Raw genomic sequence first — 22,285 nt, 5'->3', positions numbered from 1 at the left:
TGCAGTGGAATGAACCCGCCCCCCGACCATACACACACAACACAGACATCACATGGGGATACAAGTCAGAGAACGTTGCATTATAGAAACAACACTGAAATATACACTACAATGGGAAAGTACAAGAGGAAAAAAAGAGACCTCTACTCATGCTGGGCTATAGGAGGACAGCATGAGAACAGGAAACAAAAAAACTCCTCTGCACAGAAAGCACATAAATGTCCACAGTACAACATTATAGAGCACGTGACCAGCAACAGGGTGGGTAGGGGATAAGGAGTAATCCCAGGCAACACAGCAGCCATCCTGCCACTGCGCCAACTCTCCAGCGCGGGCCCAGACCCGCCTCGTGTTCCCAGGAGGCAACAAGCATCGAAGGCATTGGAAGGGGAGGGAGGATGAGTGAGTGCTTATCAGCGTAAGTGTATGTGTGTGCGTGTCCATAGTTCAGCTGAGACAGTGTCCTCCGCCCTATCAGGCTAAGTAAACAGTCTACCAGCCAACCCAGGTGGCCTTGCATGGAATGGGAAGGAACAGACTCAACACAGTCGTTATCAGGGAGTTTTTGTTCAGCTCCGGCCTTGAGCCAACAACTGGCGCCGAAGGGGTAGCCGCAATATAATGGTGATTTTTCTTTTACAAACAACTCATGAGAATTTCAAGCTGTTTTTAACACTCCGACACCGACACTGGTCTCTCAATCTCCCGTTGGATAGCTGCGAGCCTCTCCATTATGTTATTTACCTTCAATTCTGTGGTCTTTTCAGGCTTTTGCTCACAGAGCAGATTCTGAGACCTCACGACCACAGCCAACTGATCCGCGATGTATTCCAGCTTACGCCCTGAGGTGTTGTTCCGGGTGGATTCTTCCCTGATGTAATCCAATATACGCTCAGAGGTGTTATTCTGAGCCTTCACTGCAGCCGTTAGCACCTCCAAGCTCTTAACCATGCTGCATTCAGTGAGCCCTTTCTGAGAAGCCGCACCTCGTCCCATCGTTTCAATCCCAGCGGGTAGCCTTGTGGGGGTTTGAACAGCCGGTTCCGCTTTCTTAATTCTCCGGTAAGCCAAGGCCAAGCCAGCTCCGATCAGCAAGAACCCTGTTATCATGGTTCCGAATAGGTAGATATCTTCAGCGTACTCGATCGACAGTCCCGCCGGGCACACGACCCTCCATGTCTGCCACCCGTCCATCGTGTATCCGGCAGGGAAAGTCCCTCCAGGGCACTCGGGCTCTCCCGAGCCCAGACTTCTCGTTGAGAGAAGGGTGTCAATAGGATTCAGAGACCAGTTGATCAAATCCATAATTCTCTTTTAGGTTTTTAGACACAGACTGTGAGAGAGTGTTCCAGGGAAAGTGAAATATGCACGAGACAAAACAAGGACACAAGAGGCTAAGCAGGGAAGATAAGGGTAAGGAGGAGAGGAGAAAAGTGCGACTGCCTTCGCCAAGAGCCAAAAGAGAAGGCACATGTTTAGTGTGGCCAGAAAGGGTTTACATTATCTTTCGCCATTGTAATTTACGACAAGAATTAAATGTGAATTACTGAATCTCTCTCAGATGCGTCTTTAAATAACATAGCAGTGGGGTACATTATGACACTTCAATGTTGGTATTTTTGGTAACAAAGTTTGGAGAAGAGGCACAGACAGCAGAAACCTGTTTAGCCTGCACATGTTGGCATCAGGTACATATGAAAAGTTGCAAAGCAATGCAGATGTGTAGGTTCAAATCATTTAATGTGGCTGTTTTCAGGAATTACATTTAGGAATTCCTGTAGCCCCTTTTTTAATGAATTTCTGGTAGAATAAGTATATTAAAAACTAAAATGTATGATAGGCTCAACAAAGGGCAAAGTACGTCAGATATCTCCTTCAAAGCAGATTTGTATTTTTCCTTCTTTTTTCCTTTTTTTGATTCAGATGATCTTCAGAAGTGTCAGCCTAAACTTAAGTCTGTCTTGAAGAAGAGGTTCCAGTGTGTGTTTGAGGGCATCGCTAAAGCAGGAAACCCAACCCTTCTGAATCAGATCTACACAGAGCTCTACATCACAGAGGGAGGGACTGCAGAGGTCAATGATGAACATGAGGTCAGACAGATTGAAACAGCATCCAGGAAACCAGAAAGACCAGAAACAACAATCAGACAAGAAGAGATCTTTAAAGACACACCTGGAAGAGATGAACCAATCAGAACAGTGCTGACAAAGGGAGTGGCTGGCATTGGGAAAACAGTCTTAACACAGAAATACACCCTGGACTGGGCTGAAGACAAAGCCAACCAGGACATCCAGTTCATATTTCCATTCACTTTCAGAGAGCTGAATGTGCTGAAAGAGGAGTTCAGCTTGGTGGGACTTGTTCATCACTTCTTTACTGAAACCAAAGAAGCAGGAATCTGCAGCTTTGAAGACTTCCAAGTTGTGTTCATCTTTGATGGTCTGGATGAGTGTCGACCTCCTCTGGACTTCCACAAAAATACAATCCTAACTGACCCTAGAAAGTCCACCTCAGTGGATGTGCTGCTGATAAACCTCATCAGGGGGAAACTGCTTCCCTCTGCTCGCCTCTGGATAACCACACGACCTGCAGCAGCCAATCAGATCCCTCCTGTCTGTGTTCACAGGGTGACAGAGGTCAGAGGGTTCACTGACCCACAGAAGGAGGAGTACTTCAGGAAGAGATTCAGAGATGAGGAGCAGGCCAGCAGGATCATCTCCCACATCAAGAAAGCTCGAAGCCTCCACATCATGTGCCACATCCCAGTCTTCTGCTGGATCACTGCTACAGTTCTGGAGGATGTGCTGGAAACCAGAGAGGGAGGAGAGCTGCCCAAGACCCTGACTGAGATGTACATCCACTTCCTGGTGGTTCAGGCCAAAGTGAAAAAGGTCAAGTATGATGGAGGAGCTGAGACAGATCCACACTGGAGTCCAGAGAGCAGGAAGATGATTGAGTCTCTGGGAAAACTGGCTTTTGATCAGCTGCAGAAAGGAAACCTGATCTTCTATGAATCAGACCTGACAGAGTGTGGCATCGATATCAGAGCAGCCTCAGTGTACTCAGGAGTGTTCACACAGATCTTTAAAGAGGAGAGAGGACTGTACCAGGACATGGTGTTCTGTTTCATCCATCTGAGTGTTCAGGAGTTTCTGGCTGCTCTTCATGTCCATCTGACCTTCATCAACTCTGGACTCAATCTGCTGGAACAACAACAAACAACCTACTGGTGGTTTGAACCATCTCTCCACCAGAGTGCTGTGAACAAGGCCTTACAGAGTCCAAATGGACACCTGGACTTGTTCCTTCGCTTCCTCCTGGGTCTTTCCCTTCAGACCAATCAGAGTCTCCTACGAGGTCTGCTGACACAGACAGGAAGTAGCTCACAGACAAATCAGGAAACAGTCAAGTACATCAAGGAGAAGCTCAGTGAGAATCTGTCTGCAGAGAAAAGCATCAATCTGTTCCACTGTCTAAATGAACTGAATGATCGTTCTCTAGTGGAGGAGATCCAACAGTCCCTGAGATCAGGAAGTCTCTCCACAGATAAACTGTCTCCTGCCCAGTGGTCAGCTCTGGTCTTCATCTTACTGTCATCAGAAGAAGATCTGGATGTGTTTGACCTGAAGAAATACTCTGCTTCAGAGGAGGCTCTTCTGAGGCTGCTGCCAGTGGTCAAAGCCTCCAACAAAGCTCTGTGAGTACATTTGTACTCATGTCTTTACTTATAACATCTAACTGTGTCAGTCATTTATTTCACCAGGCTTTCTGTCTTTGTATGAATTTGTAAAGTTTTGGGATTTCTCCAATACAACTGTAACCTCTTTGATGGCTCCAGAACTCGGTGTACTCGAGACGCTGAATTCACCATAAACTCTGATCATCACTGCTGCTGTTATGTTATCAGTCTTTGTTTAAACACTAGGCTGCATGTGCCTAATGTTGTGATACTTTATATTCACATGCATGCTCCTGGGTGCATTTCTACTGCAGGTCTATTTTTAGTCACAAATATTGGTGAAACACTTGCTTTTACATGCATGGTGGGTCCTGCATTAACCTTCCTCTCGTGTTAGGGTCGGAACCGACCCATTTAAAATTTCAAATGCATAAAACAAATCACAAACATTTGTTTATTGTATCAAGGCTTTTTGACTTTGTCAGGAACCTCTATTTCTACAAAATAAAACAAAAAAAAATATTTTCACTAAATTATAAAATGCCCTAGTTGAAATTATGACCTTTGTGTTGTTAGGGTCGGTTTCGACCCAGGTATAATATTATGAGTATAAAGCAATAATTAAAGCCAAAACTGAAATCATAAGTGCACTGTCAGCTAAAACATTGACAGCAAGCTCCTCTCCTAATCATATGAGCTTTAGGGGATTCTTATTTTGCGTGTTTTTTGCAGTATACCTGCACAAAAACAAAACAAAATAAAGACGGGACATGTCAAGACATGTGAGGTGAAGTCACTCATTTGAGTGGCCATTTGACTTCCAAACTGCACATTTACAATTTGCAGCATACAAAAATAAGAAGAAGATTCACAGTGAGCCAAGTTCTGCATCATATTTTTGGTGAAAATGAAGGAGAGGACACAGAGCAGCATAGAGATTCAGATGGGCAGGTTTCTAGGAGGAAGACAATGTGGACTATCATCCAGAAGACACAGACACATCTGATCATTTTCTGGGCAACGATGTCACTTCACACATTTGATATCATTTTCATTCACGAGTCCTCAGATTTGACAACAGAGAGACCAGACCGAGGTCTGACAAGCTTGCTCCCATCAGGGATGTCTGGGAGAGATGGGTGCAGCTTCTTCCCCTGATGTTCATCCCAGGGCCAGAGGTGACAGTGGATGAACGTCTTGTCCACTTTTCGAGGAAAATGCCCCCTACCGGCAATACATACCCAGTAAGCAAGGGAAATACGGCAGAAAAATCTGGGAAGCTTGTGATGCAAAAACCAACTATGGCTGGAATGTACAGATTTTCACAGTCAAAGCTGTGAGTGGCACCCCTGAGAAGAAACAATGAAAATGTGTGGTCCTCGATATGACCACTGGACTGCAGGATCACAATATCAGCTGTAATATTTTATTTTATTTTTTACCAGATATGACCTCGGACAAGAACTTCACAAAGGGAACTTCACAAAGATGTAGCTGTATCATTGGGAAGTGATAAAAAGCCCACAATTACCCACGATTATAACCAAAAGAAAGGAGTAGTGGACTTTTTCTTTTTTTTCAGTTTATATTAAAGGTCTACTGCTAAAAAACAACATTTTTTTTTGTCTTTTCTTGATGATCTATGGGTCGAAATTGACCCGTAACACCATAGATGTCATTTTAGTAATTAAACTTAAAATGAAAAAAATCAATAAAACAGATTTATTTAAGAGATGTGTCCTATACCCCTCAGTAATAGTCAGGTAACACAAAAACCTTTTATTTATTAATATGATTCTCTTGAGGTTAATTTTACAATTTTTTTTAATCGAAATCGAGGGGTATTGTGACAAAAAAAGACCCACAGGCCCACACCAAAAGTATTAAAACCAACACTTTCATGGATAAGGAAGCCTAACAAGATAACCAAGAGATGAGAAACAAATTGGATGATCACTTATTGTTTTTAGTGTATTTTATAACTGATTTAATTCACGGGTCAAAACCGACCCGTTAACATAAGAGATGATAACAGAAAGCTAACACAAGAGGAGGGTTAAAGAAAGCATTTGAATTACTCAGTGAATCATGGCAGCCAGAGAAACATCCTTAGTTCCACTTTAAACTAAACTCTGCTTCGGTCTTCCACAGTTTGTTTGTTGTTTCTTTGTTGTTGTTGGCCTGCTCACTCCTCTCACTCCAATTTGGTTGCAGCAGATGTTTGTCCCTCCCTGAACCTGCAGACTTGGGTGCAGCACCTCAGTTCATCTTCAGTCTGAAACCAGCTGTTGTAGCTATATCCCCTCAAGCACACCTTCCCTGGTTATCTCTGCTGTGGTTGCTATAAAATTTAATCCTGATTAAAAAAAAAAAGTAAACTAAAGTCAGACTTGATGCCATTTATTGGCAGCATGGTGCCTGGTTGTCAGTCTTTGATGATAAACTGCAGCACAGTCTAAAGCAAACCTTCTGACTTTATTGACTTTATGCATGTATATATTCTTCCTGGTCACCTTGGACACACAACAGCTCTCTGTTTGTTGTGATTGGATCTAGAACACAATTCAAATCAGCCAACATATCCTAATCTAGATGATTTTTAAGGTGGTATCTGGAATGAAAAGTTAAAAATCAGCTTGGATGGCCTGTACTGTATGATGGCCTTGGTTGCACCACATTGATGGCCATGCAGGGTGGTTCACTCCTTGGGCAAGAAGACCGAGGAGTGAGCCACCCTTGGTCAAAGCTTGGTCATTCAAGCTCAGTTTTCCCCTTGTTGGTTGATGATAAGTATTTTTTTTTACCTGACTTATAGTTATCATTGTCTTCAAATTAACTCACACACTGCTGACTGCTGTAGCTTACCTGGCTGAGCAGGTGACCCATGTACTGAAAGTTAGAGTCGTGACTCCAGGGCCTGGTTTGAGTCTGCCCAAGACCATTTCCTGTGTGTCATTCTCCTCACTGCTCCTCCCTTCCTGTCTTTTCTGTCCTATACAGTGAAGACAAAAGGCCTCAAGTTCTGAAAACTCTTCCCCTTCATCATCTTCCAAATCATCTCTCTCATCTAACATAACCAGTATTCTCTGAGTAGAGAATCTTTTCACAATCTTGAATGATAAGGATCCAAGTGGGTAAAGTTATTTATTTGATGTGTTCTTATTTGCAGCTGGGATAGATTGTGAAAAACTCTCGGCTGCCAAAATTACATCCAGTTTAGAAGAAAAACATTGAGTGAAGTGGTCGTTTCATCATCTTTCACAACTCATCAACCAGCTGTCACAAACTGCAGCAGAAGAGTACAAAGCATGTCATACTGGATGGCTGCAACAACCAGAGTTTTACCTACCTTTGGTATTTCTTGACAGCATGAGCGTAATATTTACTGAACAGAGTCGTCTTCTGTAATCTATTCAGATTCAGATTCAGAACACTGTATTTATTTTTAAGGGGCAATTAGGATACTGACCTTGCCAACTGTACATACAATACACAAACATCACATCAGGCTAGGTAGCTGGCCGGTCAGCCGCTAGAGCAGCGACTTGGAACCGAACAGCGGAAAATGCACAACATCAGGAAAGGTGAGGAGAAAAAAGAACTCCCCTCAGACTGAGCTACAACAGGGAGGGGATAATCATGCTTAGGATGGGAAGTAACAGTCTAAACACCGTCTGCTATCAGGGTGAGATTTGTTATGTTCAGCTCCAGCCTTGAGAACACAGCTGGCGCCGGTATGTTAGCCGCATGAAATGATGGTGGTTTTCTTTTGTCCGAACAACTGCATGTCAATTTCACAGCTGATCTAACAGTCGGTCACTTGTCTCTCAATCTCCCATTGGAGAGCCACGAGGTTCTCCGAGAGGTTATTAGCAAAGTCTGAGAACTCATGACCGCCATGAGCTTCTTCAAGATCTTATCCATGCTGCGTTCAATGAGCCCATTGTTTCAGTCACAGCGGGCAGCCTTGTGGGGTTTTGAACAGCTGATTCCGCTTTCTTTAATCTTCAATAAGCCAGGGCCAAGCCAGCTCAGATCAGCAAGAACCCTTTGCTGCTGTGAATTTTGGTGCTGCTATATTTCAGTATCAGGCTCTAAATGTACAAATGGATCTGAGAAGATTTCCAATCATGTTTCTACTAGATTTACACTTTGTTTTCATGTCTTCTGACTCAGAAGGTGGAGTAGGTGGAGCTTACAAGGAGTTAGTGCTGATATAGAAAAAGAGTTGTGTTTTAATGAAGCTATTTTGTTAACCAATAATTGTATTGCATGCTGGCATTAAAAAATGTTTCATTTGACTGATTTAATTAATTTGTTTGTTTTCTTCCAGACTGAGTGGCTGTAACCTCTCAGAGAGAATCTGTGATGCTCTGTCCTCAGTTCTCAACTCCCAGTCCTCTAGTCTGAAAGAGCTGGACCTGAGTAACAATGACCTGCGGGATTCAGGAGTGAAGTTTCTGTCTGCTGTACTGCAGAGTCCACATTGTACACTGGAAACTCTCAGGTCAGGATACAAACATCCCCACTGCTGATCATTAAATGATATTATTGTATAAACAACCAAGCTTTATAGAATTGGCAGGTGAACTTTTCTTTAGCTTTGGATTGCTTAGGAGATTCTTAATTACTGTCTGAAGATTTTTTTACAGTCACATATTTTGTTTTAATGGTAAAACAGAATTATTGTTCAGTTCAATGAGGAGGTAGCTGTGAGATTCATAATAATGAGGTATTTTTGTATTAAAGATGACTAAACTTGAACAGTAGCTGTGTGAGTTACTTTGTTTACTCATGTGTGCTGATGTTGTGAGTAATTTAAAGCTGAAGTAAACTTGTAATGAGTTTAATAGAGTTTCTGAAGTAAATGTACTTGGAGATATTTATGTGTTTACTAAAGTACAGGAGCAGGAGGCTGTGTGTAGCATAGAGGAAACCCAGACCTCAGCTTTGTCTCCTGGTTTCTGTTGCTGCTGTTACAGTTTCCCCTCATCGTTCCCTTCAACAGTCTCCTCACTGTAACAAATCAAAGTGTTACTATATATATTCACGTCTGAATGTTGCCATGAGCTATTAAAACTAAAAGCGATGTTTCATACACCCAAGTGGTTCAGTCACACAGTAAGTGATGGTAAATAATGTTTGTGTTGAGCACATCGTACAGGTCAGCTGCTCCACACAGATCTCAGGTTTACATGCTGGAACAGTTTGTGATCATGAAGGATAAACCTCACTTCCTCTTTGTTTCATACAGATGTGACATGAACAATAACACATTCATAAAATCCTTTTACGAACACAAACACTATTGTAGCTGGAGAATATATTTGAATGTAGGATAATGTAGGGGATCATAACCAACAGTAATAACTAACCACCACCTCACCATTTGGGTTGGTAGCTGCATGTTGATTGATGAAGTCATTTTCTTCTTCCTCCATTTCTACCTTATTAACATCAGATTAAAAGCTGCACAGAGACAGGCACTGGACATGTTTAGCCTAGCTTAGTACAAGGACTGGACATGGGGGAAACAGCTCTCATCACTGGATCACAACATGAAAACAAATCTGAAGTAAAGTTTTGTTGAAGTGAACTGTGGTGGTTCCCAATGTTCCCTCTAAGATGCGCAGGTGCGCAATTGCGCACTGCTGGCACGGTCTCTGCGCACAGAAAATCTGTGTTGCGCACAAAAAAAAAATCAAATCTCAATTGAATTTAAAATTAAAACTTTAACAATTCTGTTTTGCAGTGTTAGTCAGTAAGTGACCAGCTGCTCCCGTATGGGATTAGAACGATGCCACCTTATCCCATAGTCCAGCCAATGATTCACATTCGTATATACGCAGCTAATCAATGTCGCTGACAGGCTATGTCAGCGTCTTTATGTGCCGACACCGGTGTTTTAGCTAGCAAAGCGGCTGATGTGGAGTGAAGCCACGTTAATGACAACGTGTACAACCATTGGAGATGTGAGCAGGAGAGACAGAACAACTGACGGAAAAAGTGTGGACTTTATACCAGTTTTTAAATTGTGTTGATCGGCCACGTAAAACCAGAGTTATGATAAAAATATATAAAATGTTTGGTTTTCTTCTTGAATAGTATTGTTGTTTATAACAACGATACTATTCAGTATTTATTGCAACAAACTTTGTTGTATGCAAAACTCAGTAACTTTTTTGAAGAAGTAACTATATAATTAATTGCCCAACATTGGTCATTATATCCTGTATTTTGCAGACAGAGAGTTACAGACTCTCTCCCAGACCACAGACTCATAATACAAGTCAGAGCTTTATTTTTAAAAAAAGAAGAAAGAAAGTTGTGTTTTCATAATTGGAGTTCAAGTTATTTTTCCTTCCAATAGTGTTAACATACTACACAGGTCATGAACGAGATTTTTTTTTACATTTTCATTGTAAGTGGGCTAAAACAGTTCATCAAAAGTAGTCTAACATAAATGTAATTGCTGTAATTTGATTATTTTAATTAACCGTAACTAGGATGGATTAGACGCTGGCGTGACCACAGTGCACACGTCTGCTGTTGCTCACAGTGGTCCAAGGGACCGCTCAGGGAGTTTGTGGTTTCGCTCAGACACATGAAACATTAGAGGGAACATTGGCGGTGACTGGCAGGGAAAAGGGGAAGGATAAGACTTACTGTAAATATAAGCTTTTTCATGAGTGGAAATCCACTGTGACTGTGAGCTGCTGCTACAGCCTCCAGATTAGCCAGCAGCTCATCCTGCTCAACATTTTCTCACCAACTTTAATGGAAGTGTGATGTTTTCAGCTGGAGTGATGGTCAGGGTGTGTAGACCGCAGACCTCTATACAGGAAGTCTGGTTCTACTCTTTGTAGAACTTCTGATTTCTGATACTCTGAGTGTGACTCAGTAGATAATGCAGATTTCTGAGCTGATGTGGGTGAGAGGACTCAGGCAGCCTGACAGTCTTGATTTCCAGGTCTTCCCTGCTTGTCCTGATACACATAAACATGAGTGTCCTTGCAGGTCAGATCTTATCAGTCACACCTGTTAGTGCAGCTCTCCTCTAGATTGTAGTGCTTGTTAAACTAGGATGATTTTAGGAGCCTGGACCGCAGATCCAAGGGAAGTTATGACTTGGAAAGACTAAACCAACCTATTAGAGGTTTTTGCACTAACATAGATAAATACTCAGATTTACACCTTTAGTGTCTCACAAAGGGTTGAAAAGTGAATGTGCACAGAGAGGTTGGTGGTGAGATGGGGACTTTCAGCACTGTAGATGTGTTCCAGCTCAGTGTTCTTGGAAATAATTCGGAGAGCAGGATTCCTTGATGAATGTCACAAGTTATAATCCATTAAGTTATAATCCACTGCTATGCAGATGACACCCAGCTCTATCTGTCCATGAAGCCAGATAACACACACCAATTAGTTAAACTGCAGGAATGTCTTAAAGACATAAAGACTTGGATGGCCACTAACTTTCTGCTTCTTAACTCAGATAAAACCGAGTACAACTGGTCATTGTACTCGGCGCTGAAAAGCTTAGAAATATGGTATCTAACCAGATTCTTACTCTGGATGGCATTACCTTGGCCTCCAGTAACACTGTGAGGAACCTTGGAGTCATTTTTGACCAGGATATGTCCTTCAACGCACATATTAAACAAATATGTAAGACTGCGTTCTTCCATTTGCGCAACATCTCTAAAATTAGAAATATCCTGTCTCAGAGTGACGCTGAAAAACTAGTTCATGCATTTATTACTTCCAGGCTGGACTACTGCAATTCATTATTATCAGGATGTCCAAAAAACTCACTGAAAAGCCTTCAGCTAATCCAAAATCCTGCAGCAAGAGTACTGACAGGGACTAGAAAGAGAGAGCATATTTCTCCTGTTTTGGCTTCCCTTCATTGGCTTCCAGTTAAATCCAGAATTGAATTCAAAATCCTGCTCCTCACATACAAGGTCTTAAATAATCAGGCCCCATCTTATCGTAATGACCTTGTAGTACCATATCACCCTATTAGAGCACTTCGCTCCCGCTCTGCAGGCCTACTTGTTGTTCCTAGAGTATTTAAAAGTAGAATGGGAGTGAGAGCCTTCAGTTTTCAGGCCCCTCTTCTGTGGAACCAGCTTCCAGTTTGGATTCGGGAGACAGACACTATCTCTACTTTTAAGATTAGGCTTAAAACTTTCCTTTTTGCTAAAGCATATAGTTAGGGCTGGACCAGGTGACCCTGAATCCTCCCTTAGTTATGCTGCAATAGATGTAGGCTGCTGGGGGATTCCCATGATGCATTGAGTTTTTCCTTTCCAGTCACCTTTCTCGCTCACTATGTATTAACAGACCTCTCTGTGTTGAATCATATCTGTTATTAACCTCTGTCTCTCTTCCACAGCATGTCTTTTAAATAAATATTATTATTATATTAAAATATTAAAATATTAAATAGAACTATTGTTCTGTTATCAGGGAGCAGCACAAACGCTCATCAGCTCATTTACTGTGCAGGGACTTTGAGTGTGTGAAGTGTTAGTTTGTGCTTGATTTCCTTTGGAGAATCTCAGTCAGAAACAAGACAAAGAAAAACTCTTTCAATAGTCCAAGTTGAGTTGACAACATGAACTGCATTTATCTTCCTCTGACTTGGCATTTTCTTCCTCCTCTGCACCGAGCCAGCTGCTAAGACTCACAAGCTCATTGACATTTTCTGATGGTAAAGAAACTTTCTTCTTCTGTACAATATGAGCAGCAACATGTTTGGAGCAGCACTCTAATGGACAGGCCTCTGTACTGATGGTGGGCTCTGCTCTGTATCCACCACACTGTTCTCAGCTGAGTCTTCCTCCTGTTCACAATCACACTCTGATGAAGCACCAATAGGGCCAACTTTTTCTCTGGTGGCTCGGATGTTGTTGCTTCCACAGGTTTCCCTCCAACAACCCTCTGTTCCTTCAGTAAGTTCAGTAAGATCTGGGTAAACACTTGAGCTCCTTGAATCTGGCTCCAGTGCAGCAGCAGTTTTCACATATACAATGTTGGCATTTTGCTTGCGTGTCTCCAGGTCTGTTCTGAATGTAGACTTGAATTTGACCACGTAGGCGGGGTCATCATCTGAGCTCTCCCTCACCTGAGAGAGATGACAAAACACAGAATCACAGAAATGAAACCAACGTTTCTCCTCCCAGAAGTTCAGTCAAAAACCTGCAACAGAAACAAGAATCAAAGATTCAAATGACGCAGAGCATTCATTTACTTATATCCACAAACATGTCCTCTACATATTCATGTTGTATTTACACACACATACAGAGGCTGTTTGTCTCTCACACACAGACAGGACACTGAGAAATACATCATGTTAAATATACCTGCAGGCTTCCAGCTGTGCACTTTGTCCCTGTTAGCTGTGATTGCCATGGCAACCTTGGTGTTGTGCGCGATGCAGGGACGTGTTCAAAGGCAGACGTCTGGCAGCAGCATCATATTTGATGCACTATCTGTACTGAGTGTGCTGACTTTATTTCAAATGTCCCACTGCTGTGCAACATGAATCACATGTTCTGCACGTTTCTGTAACTCCCAGGTAACCATGGTTACCCAGCTACGTCCAGTAGTCTCCAGAGAGACCAACAGCTGGTTCATGTTGTAACACCGTGGCTTTTGTAGTCTCTCTTTTTTCTACAGCTCATGTGTTCTTCTTGTGATGCTGCATCTTGAGGGAGGCTCATACATGCCGTCATTTGTTGATCCTAAGAACGTTCCTCAGACCGACTTCTTCAACAACAATAATCGGCCTGAAGTTTGTAGCTACTCACTTCACTATGGCGTATGTTAGCTTGTCTTTCTTTGGTTTATCTAGACTCCTCCCACAAGCTGAATCTACGTCGTCTGCCCAAGCCTCCCACCTCTGTTTGTTTGGGTGGTTTGTTTGCTGCCATCAACAGCGTGTAATGCATTTAAGTGATACTTCAGACATGAAGTACTCCGACGATAAAAAACTCAACTTTGCTTCCAGATAACTTTAGTTGTATCAACACTGCCTCCTGGAACAGTTTAAAATGAACATGTCAAAGATCTGTACCTGTCTCCATGTTTCTGTCCCCGCCCCTTTCTTTCTGTCCTGGGTCATGTGAGCGCTGCAGTAGTATTAGGCCCACCCTCAATGCTCCCATTGGCTGAGATGCATAATGACTCCCATTTCAAGCCAGCACTGATCAACATTCCTCCTGTGACCCATGGCTTTTATATTCAGAGCCAGTGAGCACTTTGACAATAATCATGATTTTAAAAACTGTGATTAAAATAATTGCTGACGTTAATCAATTAATGAGTTAACAAGATAATAACAGGTTAAGTTGCTCTAATAATTAGACTTTGATGACAAACTAATGTGATCTCCATGTTTCCTTTGTTAGACTGTGGGCGAGTGTCAGAACTGAATGTACTGAGTAACATGTTGTGGTGGAATTAAGGCACGACGGGACCACAGATCCATGTTTTGAGCCATCTTTATTGAATATTTGCATCACACCACCACAACCCCACACCAACCCCTGAGTCCCCGTGTTTTAACACGGCGGGCGTGATTGCGGATGCCGTGCAGGTGCGTCCGCACGGCATCGCAGACCACGCCCCACCACACATGTAGAGTTTAAATATGTGTCAGTTCCAGTTTTAGAGCTCTAAAGTGCAGCTATCATGTTAGGAATATGTTAGGAATAGACAGGAACACTGAGCACACTGAGGTCAAATCTTTATTTTACCACTCACTGCATTCTTGATGTTCATGAATTCAGCAGGTTCATGATTGTCTGCAGCATTAATCTCATATTTCCATTAAAAGTGTTGAATTTGACTGTTTGATTTTCTTTATGATCTCTGGCACCAGTTCATCTGTAGGCTGAGCTCAGTCCATCCATTTAGTGAAATAATGTTTAAAGGTCTCCTTGTTCTGTGAGCGTGCACAGATCCTGAAGCAGAAAGCCTGGGTTAACAGAGAAATGATCATCACTGTGATGATGCTCATCCTCTCTGACTGGCATTTGAGGTTTTGTCAAATCAGCAAAGAAAGCCTGGCTATGTTGGACTGGGTGTGGAAGCAGCTCCCAGTTTGAGTTCTGGAGACAGACACCCTCTCTACTTTGAAGATCAGCTTCAAACTTTCCTTTTTGATAAAGCTTATAGTTCGAGCTGGATCAGGTGACCCTGAACCATCCCTTAGTTATGCTGTTATAGGCTCAGGCTGTTGGTGGACTTCCCATGATCCTCTGCTTTCTTCTCCCCTCTTTTCACTTTTGATGCTTTTATATGTCACTACTGCATGTCCTTAACTTTTGTCTTCTCTCTCCTTAGTTTGTTTGGTTCTTGTCTCTGAGCTCATCTCTTCTCTTTCCCCTCACCCTGCAACCAGTCTTGGTAGATGCTCCTCCTGGAGCTTGTTTTCACTGGGAGGATCTTTGTGTCAAAGGGAGTTCTTCTTCCCACCATCACCAAGTGCTGCTCACAGTGGATTGTCTGATGTTTGGGGCTTTCTCTCTAATATTGGAGGCTGTTACCTTACTCTGTTAAACAGCTTGAGATGTTTTGTGTGTCTGCAGTCTGTCAGGCTGTCTGATCACAGAAGAAGGCTGTACTTCTCTGGTCTCAGCTCTGAGCTCCAACCCCTCCCATCTGAGAGAGCTGGACCTGAGTTACAATCATCCAGGTGACTCAGGAATGAAGCTCCTGTCGGCTGGACTGAAGGATCCAGGCTGGAGACTGGACACTCTCAGGTATGGAGAGAATGTCTGATAGAGGAGGAAGAGCTGGAAACATTTCCTGTGTCCTTCACTCACTTCCTGTTTGTTTCCTGCAGATGACACATGAACAATCACACATGCAGGAATATTTTCAGGGACAGACACACTAGTCTAGCTGGATAGTACATGGATATTTATGTAGGGGTCTCCAAGGAGTCTGTTTGCAGGAACATTTAGGTCACAGGTGTACCTAAGATAAATGCCACTGTGTACCTAATAAAGTGTCAGCCATGTGTATGTTTCCCATGCTATGTCCTCAGTGATAGTGACAGAAGGATGAAACAAGGCTGTGAATCATTTCAGTCTGTGTGTGTGACAAAGAGGTAGACAGGAGCAGCTAACATTTGGAAATGGAAGCTTAAATACTGGAAACTCTACATTCACATTCAATATATTTGTTCTCAAGTGCACATTTAGCAGCTAATGCTAATACTGTTTTCCCTTGCTTTCTACAACTTGAGCAGTGTTACTTATTCAAATATTGGTGATGGATACAAGAGGAAAACCAAAACAACAACACTGGTCCGGCCGGTTTGAGTCAAACGATGATTTTAATGTACACGCGTGGGAGATGGACACCGTACGCAGACAGCACCAGATCTCAAACTGGTGGAGCATTGATCAAACTCTTATAGCCTCTAGTGGCCCCCAGCTAATCATAAAAGCCTAAACATTCATATTCTTTCTCTCACACGGCACCTAAGCTACGACCTTGGCTCCCTGTTTATCTCCTCCTGCTGAGATGGGGCAGAAAACCTCTCCGGTATGCTCTGTTCTCTTCTAATCAGACAAATAAGGCGATGACTTTCTGCGAAGAGTATTTCTTATAACTCAGCAGTATAATGCATCATAAAACAATATCATTCATTCACATTAAATCAGCAGTCTAATGTAATGCAAATCAGTTTAACAAATGTAATAGTTATCACCTTCTTCTAATTCAGGAGAATAATGCAAATTAAAACTACATAATAATTCACAATCTTTAATTAGGGGTCTAACATGGCATAAAGTAATATTATAATCCCACAGCAGCTATTGCTAAGTAGGCCACTTTGCTCTGCTAAGGATTTGTGTGACCATGATGGAAACTCTGATAAGCTAATGCTGCTAAGCTAATGTTGTTTATGGGCCCATTTAGAATCAATATTTCATTCTCATTCTGTTGTTTGAGAACAATATTAACGTCTCACATCATTATAACACACGAGAAAAGGGTATTAGCGTTAGCTACTAATGCTTATTCACCTCAAATTACTCCCTAATATAATGCTAATTTACATCAAATTAGCATTAGTTGCTCATATTGTTATAAGGAAAGAGAAAACGGTATTATTCAAGAGAATATGGTATTAGCATTAGTTGCCAATGTTTATTCACCTAAAATTAGCATTAGCCACTAATGGTAGCCTATTTAGCATAAACTTCTTAATGCTAAATGAAGTTACTTAATGTTAAATAGGCTTAACTGAAATGAAAGTAGTCTTAGCATTAGCTGCTGAAATTGTTAAAAAGTAATAAAAAGTAAGATACAACATTGCTGGCATTACCTGATAATGCAAGCAAATTCGCATCAAATTAGCATTAGCTAATAACAGCAGCATTCTTAGCATTAGCTGCTCACATTGTTATAATGTAAGGGAAAAGAGTTAGTATTAACGGATGATGGTAATGCTAGTAATGGCAGCCTACTTAGCATAAGTCCTCACATTGTTTTAATGCAAAGGAAAATAGTTAGCATTATTTGATAATGCTAATTCACATCAAATTAGCAATAGTTATTAACGGTAACACGCATCACATTGTTAAAATTGAAAGAAAAATAATATAAGCATTAGCTAATCATATTGTTAAAATGTAAGAGAAAAACATTGTTAGCATTAGCAGATGAATTAGCATTAGCTAATAACGGCAACCTACTTAGCAATAGCTGTTCACATTGTTATAAGGCAATAAAATATGGTATTAGCATTAGCTGCCAATTCCTATTCACCTAAAATTAGCATTAGCCACTTATGGCAGTCTAATTAACATTAACTCCTTACTAATATAATGCTAATTTATATCAAATTAGCATTAGCTGTTAGCATCAGCCTACCTAGCACTAGCTGCTCACATTGTTAAAAGGGAAGGGAAAATGACATTAGCATTAGCTGGTAATAATTATTCACCCCTAATTAGAATTAGCTGCTCATGGCAGCATACTTAGCATCTTCGTGTCTTCGAATCCACATTATGTCAGCAGCTGTTCTCCACTGTGAACTATGTTAAAAACAAACACCGCTCACGCCTCACAGAAGCTTACAGTCCTGCGTAAAGATGAAAGTGACTTCGTACAGCCCCGATCTGCAGACACTGTGCACAGAGGCTCAGGAGCAGAAGTCCCATTGTAAACCCGACACACCGCAGACCCGACGATGTTTGCATGAACACGCTTTTCAGCATCTCTTTATTGACCACTTTTCACACACGGTTGCTGTACGTATACAGCCGGCTGTAGCTTTGCAGCTCACAGCCCGACACACACCAACACAACACAACAGCACAGATAGCACAGACGTTAAGGCGTCGAGGCATGATTGCGGGTGCCGCTCAGGTGCGTCCGCCTCCCCTGCAGCGGCGCTGCAGACCACGCCCCGCCACACACATTAACCAGGTAAAAAACATATTTAGGCAGAATTTTGCGAATATCTATTTTTCGTCTTTCAGCAGCATAGTTCTTTTTTTCAATTATTTTTTAAAAGTCAAGTCAAGGCTCCAAAAGCCCAAAAGGCGATATAAGGGTGGCTGCTCACAACAGTTTTTGTTTGCTACATGGATCATTTTAGTTCAGCTGGGTGTCTTTCCTTTCGTTATATTTCTTTAAGAGTTCAAAATGTGTTAATTGCATAAATAAAATGTAATTTTCTCTGTAGCACTTCATGGATTTCATAAGCAACACACCTTAATTGTTCACACAAAGCATAAAGGTAAAAACAATATATACAGTGTTATCTTCATTTTAGATTTCAAAAAGTATTTGCGGCTCCCAGAGTTTTCTTTTGCGTGGAAACCGGGTCCAAGTGGCTCTATGGGTCTTAAAGGTTGCTGACCCCTGGTGTAGGAGGACACCTACTCTGTGTCTGGTTAAGTATAAGAGCCCTTTGTTAGGGGGACCACTGGACTCTTAGCACCAGCTTTGGGGTCACAGGGTCACATCTGGAACACACACACACACACAAACACACACACACACACACACACACACACACACACACACCTACACTATGCACAGACTGGTACTCTTTGTTCATACCTGTGTAAGACGTCATATGTTAATGAACTTATGCATATTCATGTAACCTCAATAAAGAGCAGTGTTACGAGGGAGCAGACGAGAGCGACTGAGGTCAAGTGAAGGAACGGCGCTGTCACAGTTCTCTCCCTCATGAATTGTCTGGTTCCAGCGGTGGGTCTGTGCTAGACGACCCATCACCAGCTTTTTCCAGCTTTTTCCACTGGTTACCAGTACGTGGTAGAATCCACTTCCAGATCTTGTTGTTTGTCTTTAAATCTCTGAATGGATTGGCTCCATCTTATCTCTCTTTAACAAAATAATCCAAGTCGATCCCTCAGGTCTGCAGATAAGTAGCTTCTGACCAGAACTAGACGTAAAAACAGAGGTGAGCTTTATCGATCGCTGCAGCCAAACTCTGGAACAGTCGCCCTTCACATCAGGTCGTCACCAACACTCGACATTTTTAAAACCCGGTTGGAAACACATTTGTACTCTGTAGCTTTCAATTCTGACGAGTCTTTATAGTAATTACTGTGTATGTTTCCTATTTTCTCTCTACTCTGTGCAGCACTTTGGCTCAAGCTGTTTTTAAATGTGCTGATAAATAAATGTAGATTTCTTTGAATAAAACAGTGGAGCCGAGCTTTGAGCTCAGTGTGTAACAGTGTGTGTATGAGAGCCATGTAATGTCCATGTGTGCATGCTGACTGTGCTGCTCTGACCCCCCTCCTCCTTTCAGGGTGGAGCCTGCTGGAGTCCGATGGTTGAGACCAGGTCTGAGGAAGTGTAAGTGTGTTTTTAATGGGATTCATGAAAACAAAGCAGCACACATTCAACCATCTTCATCATGTCAGGAGTATTCATCAAAGGGTCCATCAATGAACAGATGATGGATCAATAACTGCAGCTGGATTGTGTTTGTTCTCTCCATCAGATTCCTGTCAACTCACAATCGACACAAACACAGTGAACACAAAGCTCCAACTGTCTGACAACAACAGGAAGGTGACACGTGTGGAGGAGGTTCAGTCATATCCTGATCATCCAGACAGATTTGATGTTCGTCCTCAGCTGCTGTGTAGAAATGGTCTGACTGGTCGCTGTTACTGGGAGGTCGAGTGGAGAAGAAGAGTTGATATATCAGTGAGTTACAGAAGCACCAGAAGGAAAGGAGACAGAGATGACTGTGGGTTTGGACACAATGATCAGTCCTGGAGTCTGGAGTGCTCTGATGATGGTCCTGAGTCTGTCTGGCACAATAACAGACACACATCCATCTCCTCCTCCTCCTCCTCTGTCTCTAACAGAGCAGCAGTGTATGTGGACTGTCCTGCTGGCACTCTGTCCTTCTACAGAGTCTCCTCTGACACTCTGATCCACCTCCACACCTTCAACACCACATTCACTCAAACTCTTTATCCTGGGTTTAGACTCTGGTCTCGTGGTTCCTCAGTGTCCCTGTATGCAGTTGAGTATCAGCAGTCTCTTTCTGTCATAGAAACAATCAGCTATGTGGAATTTCTTGCTAATATTTTTCCTGTTCATTTCAGGATACCAGAAGAACACAGATGACGAGTGAGGCTGAAAGTCCTTCATCCCGGTAGCCACCTTATTAAATCCAAAAAAACTGAACATGAAGTAACAAATGATGTGATAATTTCCTTCAGATAAAATTTCAGTTATTTTTAAGATAGAAAGGTTTGTACTTTTGTGTGATGTACAAGGTAGCAGACTAACCTATAAACTGGATCAGCAGACACAGACTCAATTAATGTTCCCTTTAGTCAGAATAGACTTAAATATTTACTTTGAAAATACTGTTTTTTGTTTCTGCAGGGTTGATGAGTTCAAGATGATTAAAACTTCCTGTGAGTACTCAAACTGTCCTCCCATCCATCAATCAAGAACAAAATCTGATCTTAAAATGGACCTGGTCTAAACAGTGATAATACATTACTGTCAAATGTATTATTACATTGTAGTGGAAGCTTGGTAAAAAACAAACAAACATGTAATCACACCTGTGAGTTGACTTTCCACCCTATCACACACTTCTATATTTATATTTATTATATAATAAATAATATAATATAATATTTATTTATCTATTTATCTATCATGATTGTTTTGGGGTTTTTGTGAGGTGCCCAGTTTCAGAGAGGGTTTTCAGGTTATAGCAGACTAACTAACTGGCTCTGAAACACTAAAATATACACCCCTCGTATGCACATCATGAAAAGCTTGAAGGGGAGTGAATCAGAATTTGAATCACATTATTTGGACCAATCCCCAGAACTATGAGCACACATCATATGGAGGAAAGCACTCAAACATCCTGTAGCTTCAAATAGCTTTTCTGGAAAGTGATCTTAACTGTTTAAAAGGCCAAATTCTTCATATCATCTGTTGCCAATCTTCTCATCAGGTGTTTCCAGTGTAAAACCAGACACGCAGCCTGGTTTGTCAGAGGACAACACAAAGAGGATCAAGGTGAGCTTTCAGATATTTGAAAACTCTCAAGCATAGATTTAACAAGCCTCCGTTGTACATTGGTACTTTTTCTTAACCCTTGTAGAACAAACTGTCAGCACATGAACTCATTCATCACTATACATGAAAGCTTTGTGTTATCAGAGTGCAATCAGGTTTTGTTCTCATTCATAGTAAAATATAATTTTAGGACAGTTGTTTACCCTTCTTGCTACTTATTGTACAGGTGATTAACAACCTGCACAACACAAGTTTTTCTCCAAATAATGTTCAGGTATTTGTCCTAAAACCTCTAATGTTGCTGTTTTCAGTCAAGTTTCACACCTGAAGTCTACAGTGAATCTGCACACATCTTCTACAGGTAATCCTGTAAAAACATTTAAGTCTGCGTGTATATGTTTGTTACAGCTGAAGCTCATCAGACCCCTGCTTGTGTCCCTGTGGTAACTACATCTTCCCCCTCCTGTCGTCGCACTTTTCTTCTGTTGTAGTTAAAAATGTAGATGTGGCCGCTCATGTTTTGTGTTAAAGTGTGGGAGGCTAACCAGCTTATTGATGTGATGAAATTACCTACAAAACTGGAAAGTGAGAGAGGATTTTTTTTTTTTTTTTTTTTGGGGGGGGGGGGGGGGGGGGGTTACAGGTTGTCCTTTATCTCACTTCTTGAGGATAAAGGATAAAATCCTGCAAACTTTGGGAAATGATATTCAGAATAATGATGATGATAATGTACTGCTGATTGCAAATAATATCACATGCAGGTTGGAAATGGGATAATGTACAAAAGGAAATAAATATAATGCAACAAGCATGCAGAAAACTGGGACAGTAAAGTCATAATCTCTTAAATTAAAAAACTGAAAAATATCAAATAAAAATAATAACCATCTCCTGTAAAGGGATAATATATAGCTGCAAGCTAGGAGTGAGTGAGACATTGACTAACTGATCCACCTCTCCTGGATCTACAGTGAGGACATCAGGTTTTCATTCAGACTGGATATGTGTGGCCAAATCGATGCAAAGGCAGCAAAGGTG

General features: G+C 41.7%; 2 protein-coding genes across 2 annotated transcripts in view; one reads left to right on the top strand and one right to left on the bottom strand.

Annotated features, from left to right (window-relative positions):
- Positions 1-22,285, top strand: part of LOC148105951 (NACHT, LRR and PYD domains-containing protein 3-like) — a 51,080-nt gene that overhangs the window by 15,927 nt on the left and 12,868 nt on the right. Inside the window, exons 4-12 of the mRNA XM_087838003.1 lie at positions 1,924-3,697; positions 8,013-8,186; positions 15,280-15,453; positions 19,497-19,543; positions 19,692-20,224; positions 20,308-20,357; positions 20,594-20,625; positions 21,183-21,247; positions 21,559-21,608. Coding sequence (XP_087694129.1) covers positions 1,924-3,697; positions 8,013-8,186; positions 15,280-15,453; positions 19,497-19,543; positions 19,692-20,224; positions 20,308-20,357; positions 20,594-20,625; positions 21,183-21,247; positions 21,559-21,608 — 2,899 coding nt within the window. The remainder of the gene's footprint in view (positions 1-1,923; positions 3,698-8,012; positions 8,187-15,279; positions 15,454-19,496; positions 19,544-19,691; positions 20,225-20,307; positions 20,358-20,593; positions 20,626-21,182; positions 21,248-21,558; positions 21,609-22,285) is intronic.
- Positions 670-1,382, bottom strand: LOC148105952 (uncharacterized). The gene has a single exon (XM_087838042.1). The coding sequence runs from the start codon at positions 1,303-1,305 to the stop codon at positions 670-672; it is 636 nt and encodes a 211-aa protein (XP_087694168.1). The 5' UTR covers positions 1,306-1,382.

This window comes from Neolamprologus brichardi, chromosome 3, assembly GCF_056152115.1.
Source record: "Neolamprologus brichardi isolate AB-2024 chromosome 3, ASM5615211v1, whole genome shotgun sequence".
Classification (NCBI taxonomy): Eukaryota; Metazoa; Chordata; class Actinopteri; order Cichliformes; family Cichlidae; genus Neolamprologus; species Neolamprologus brichardi.
This window is presented reverse-complemented; position numbering and strand designations above follow the sequence as displayed.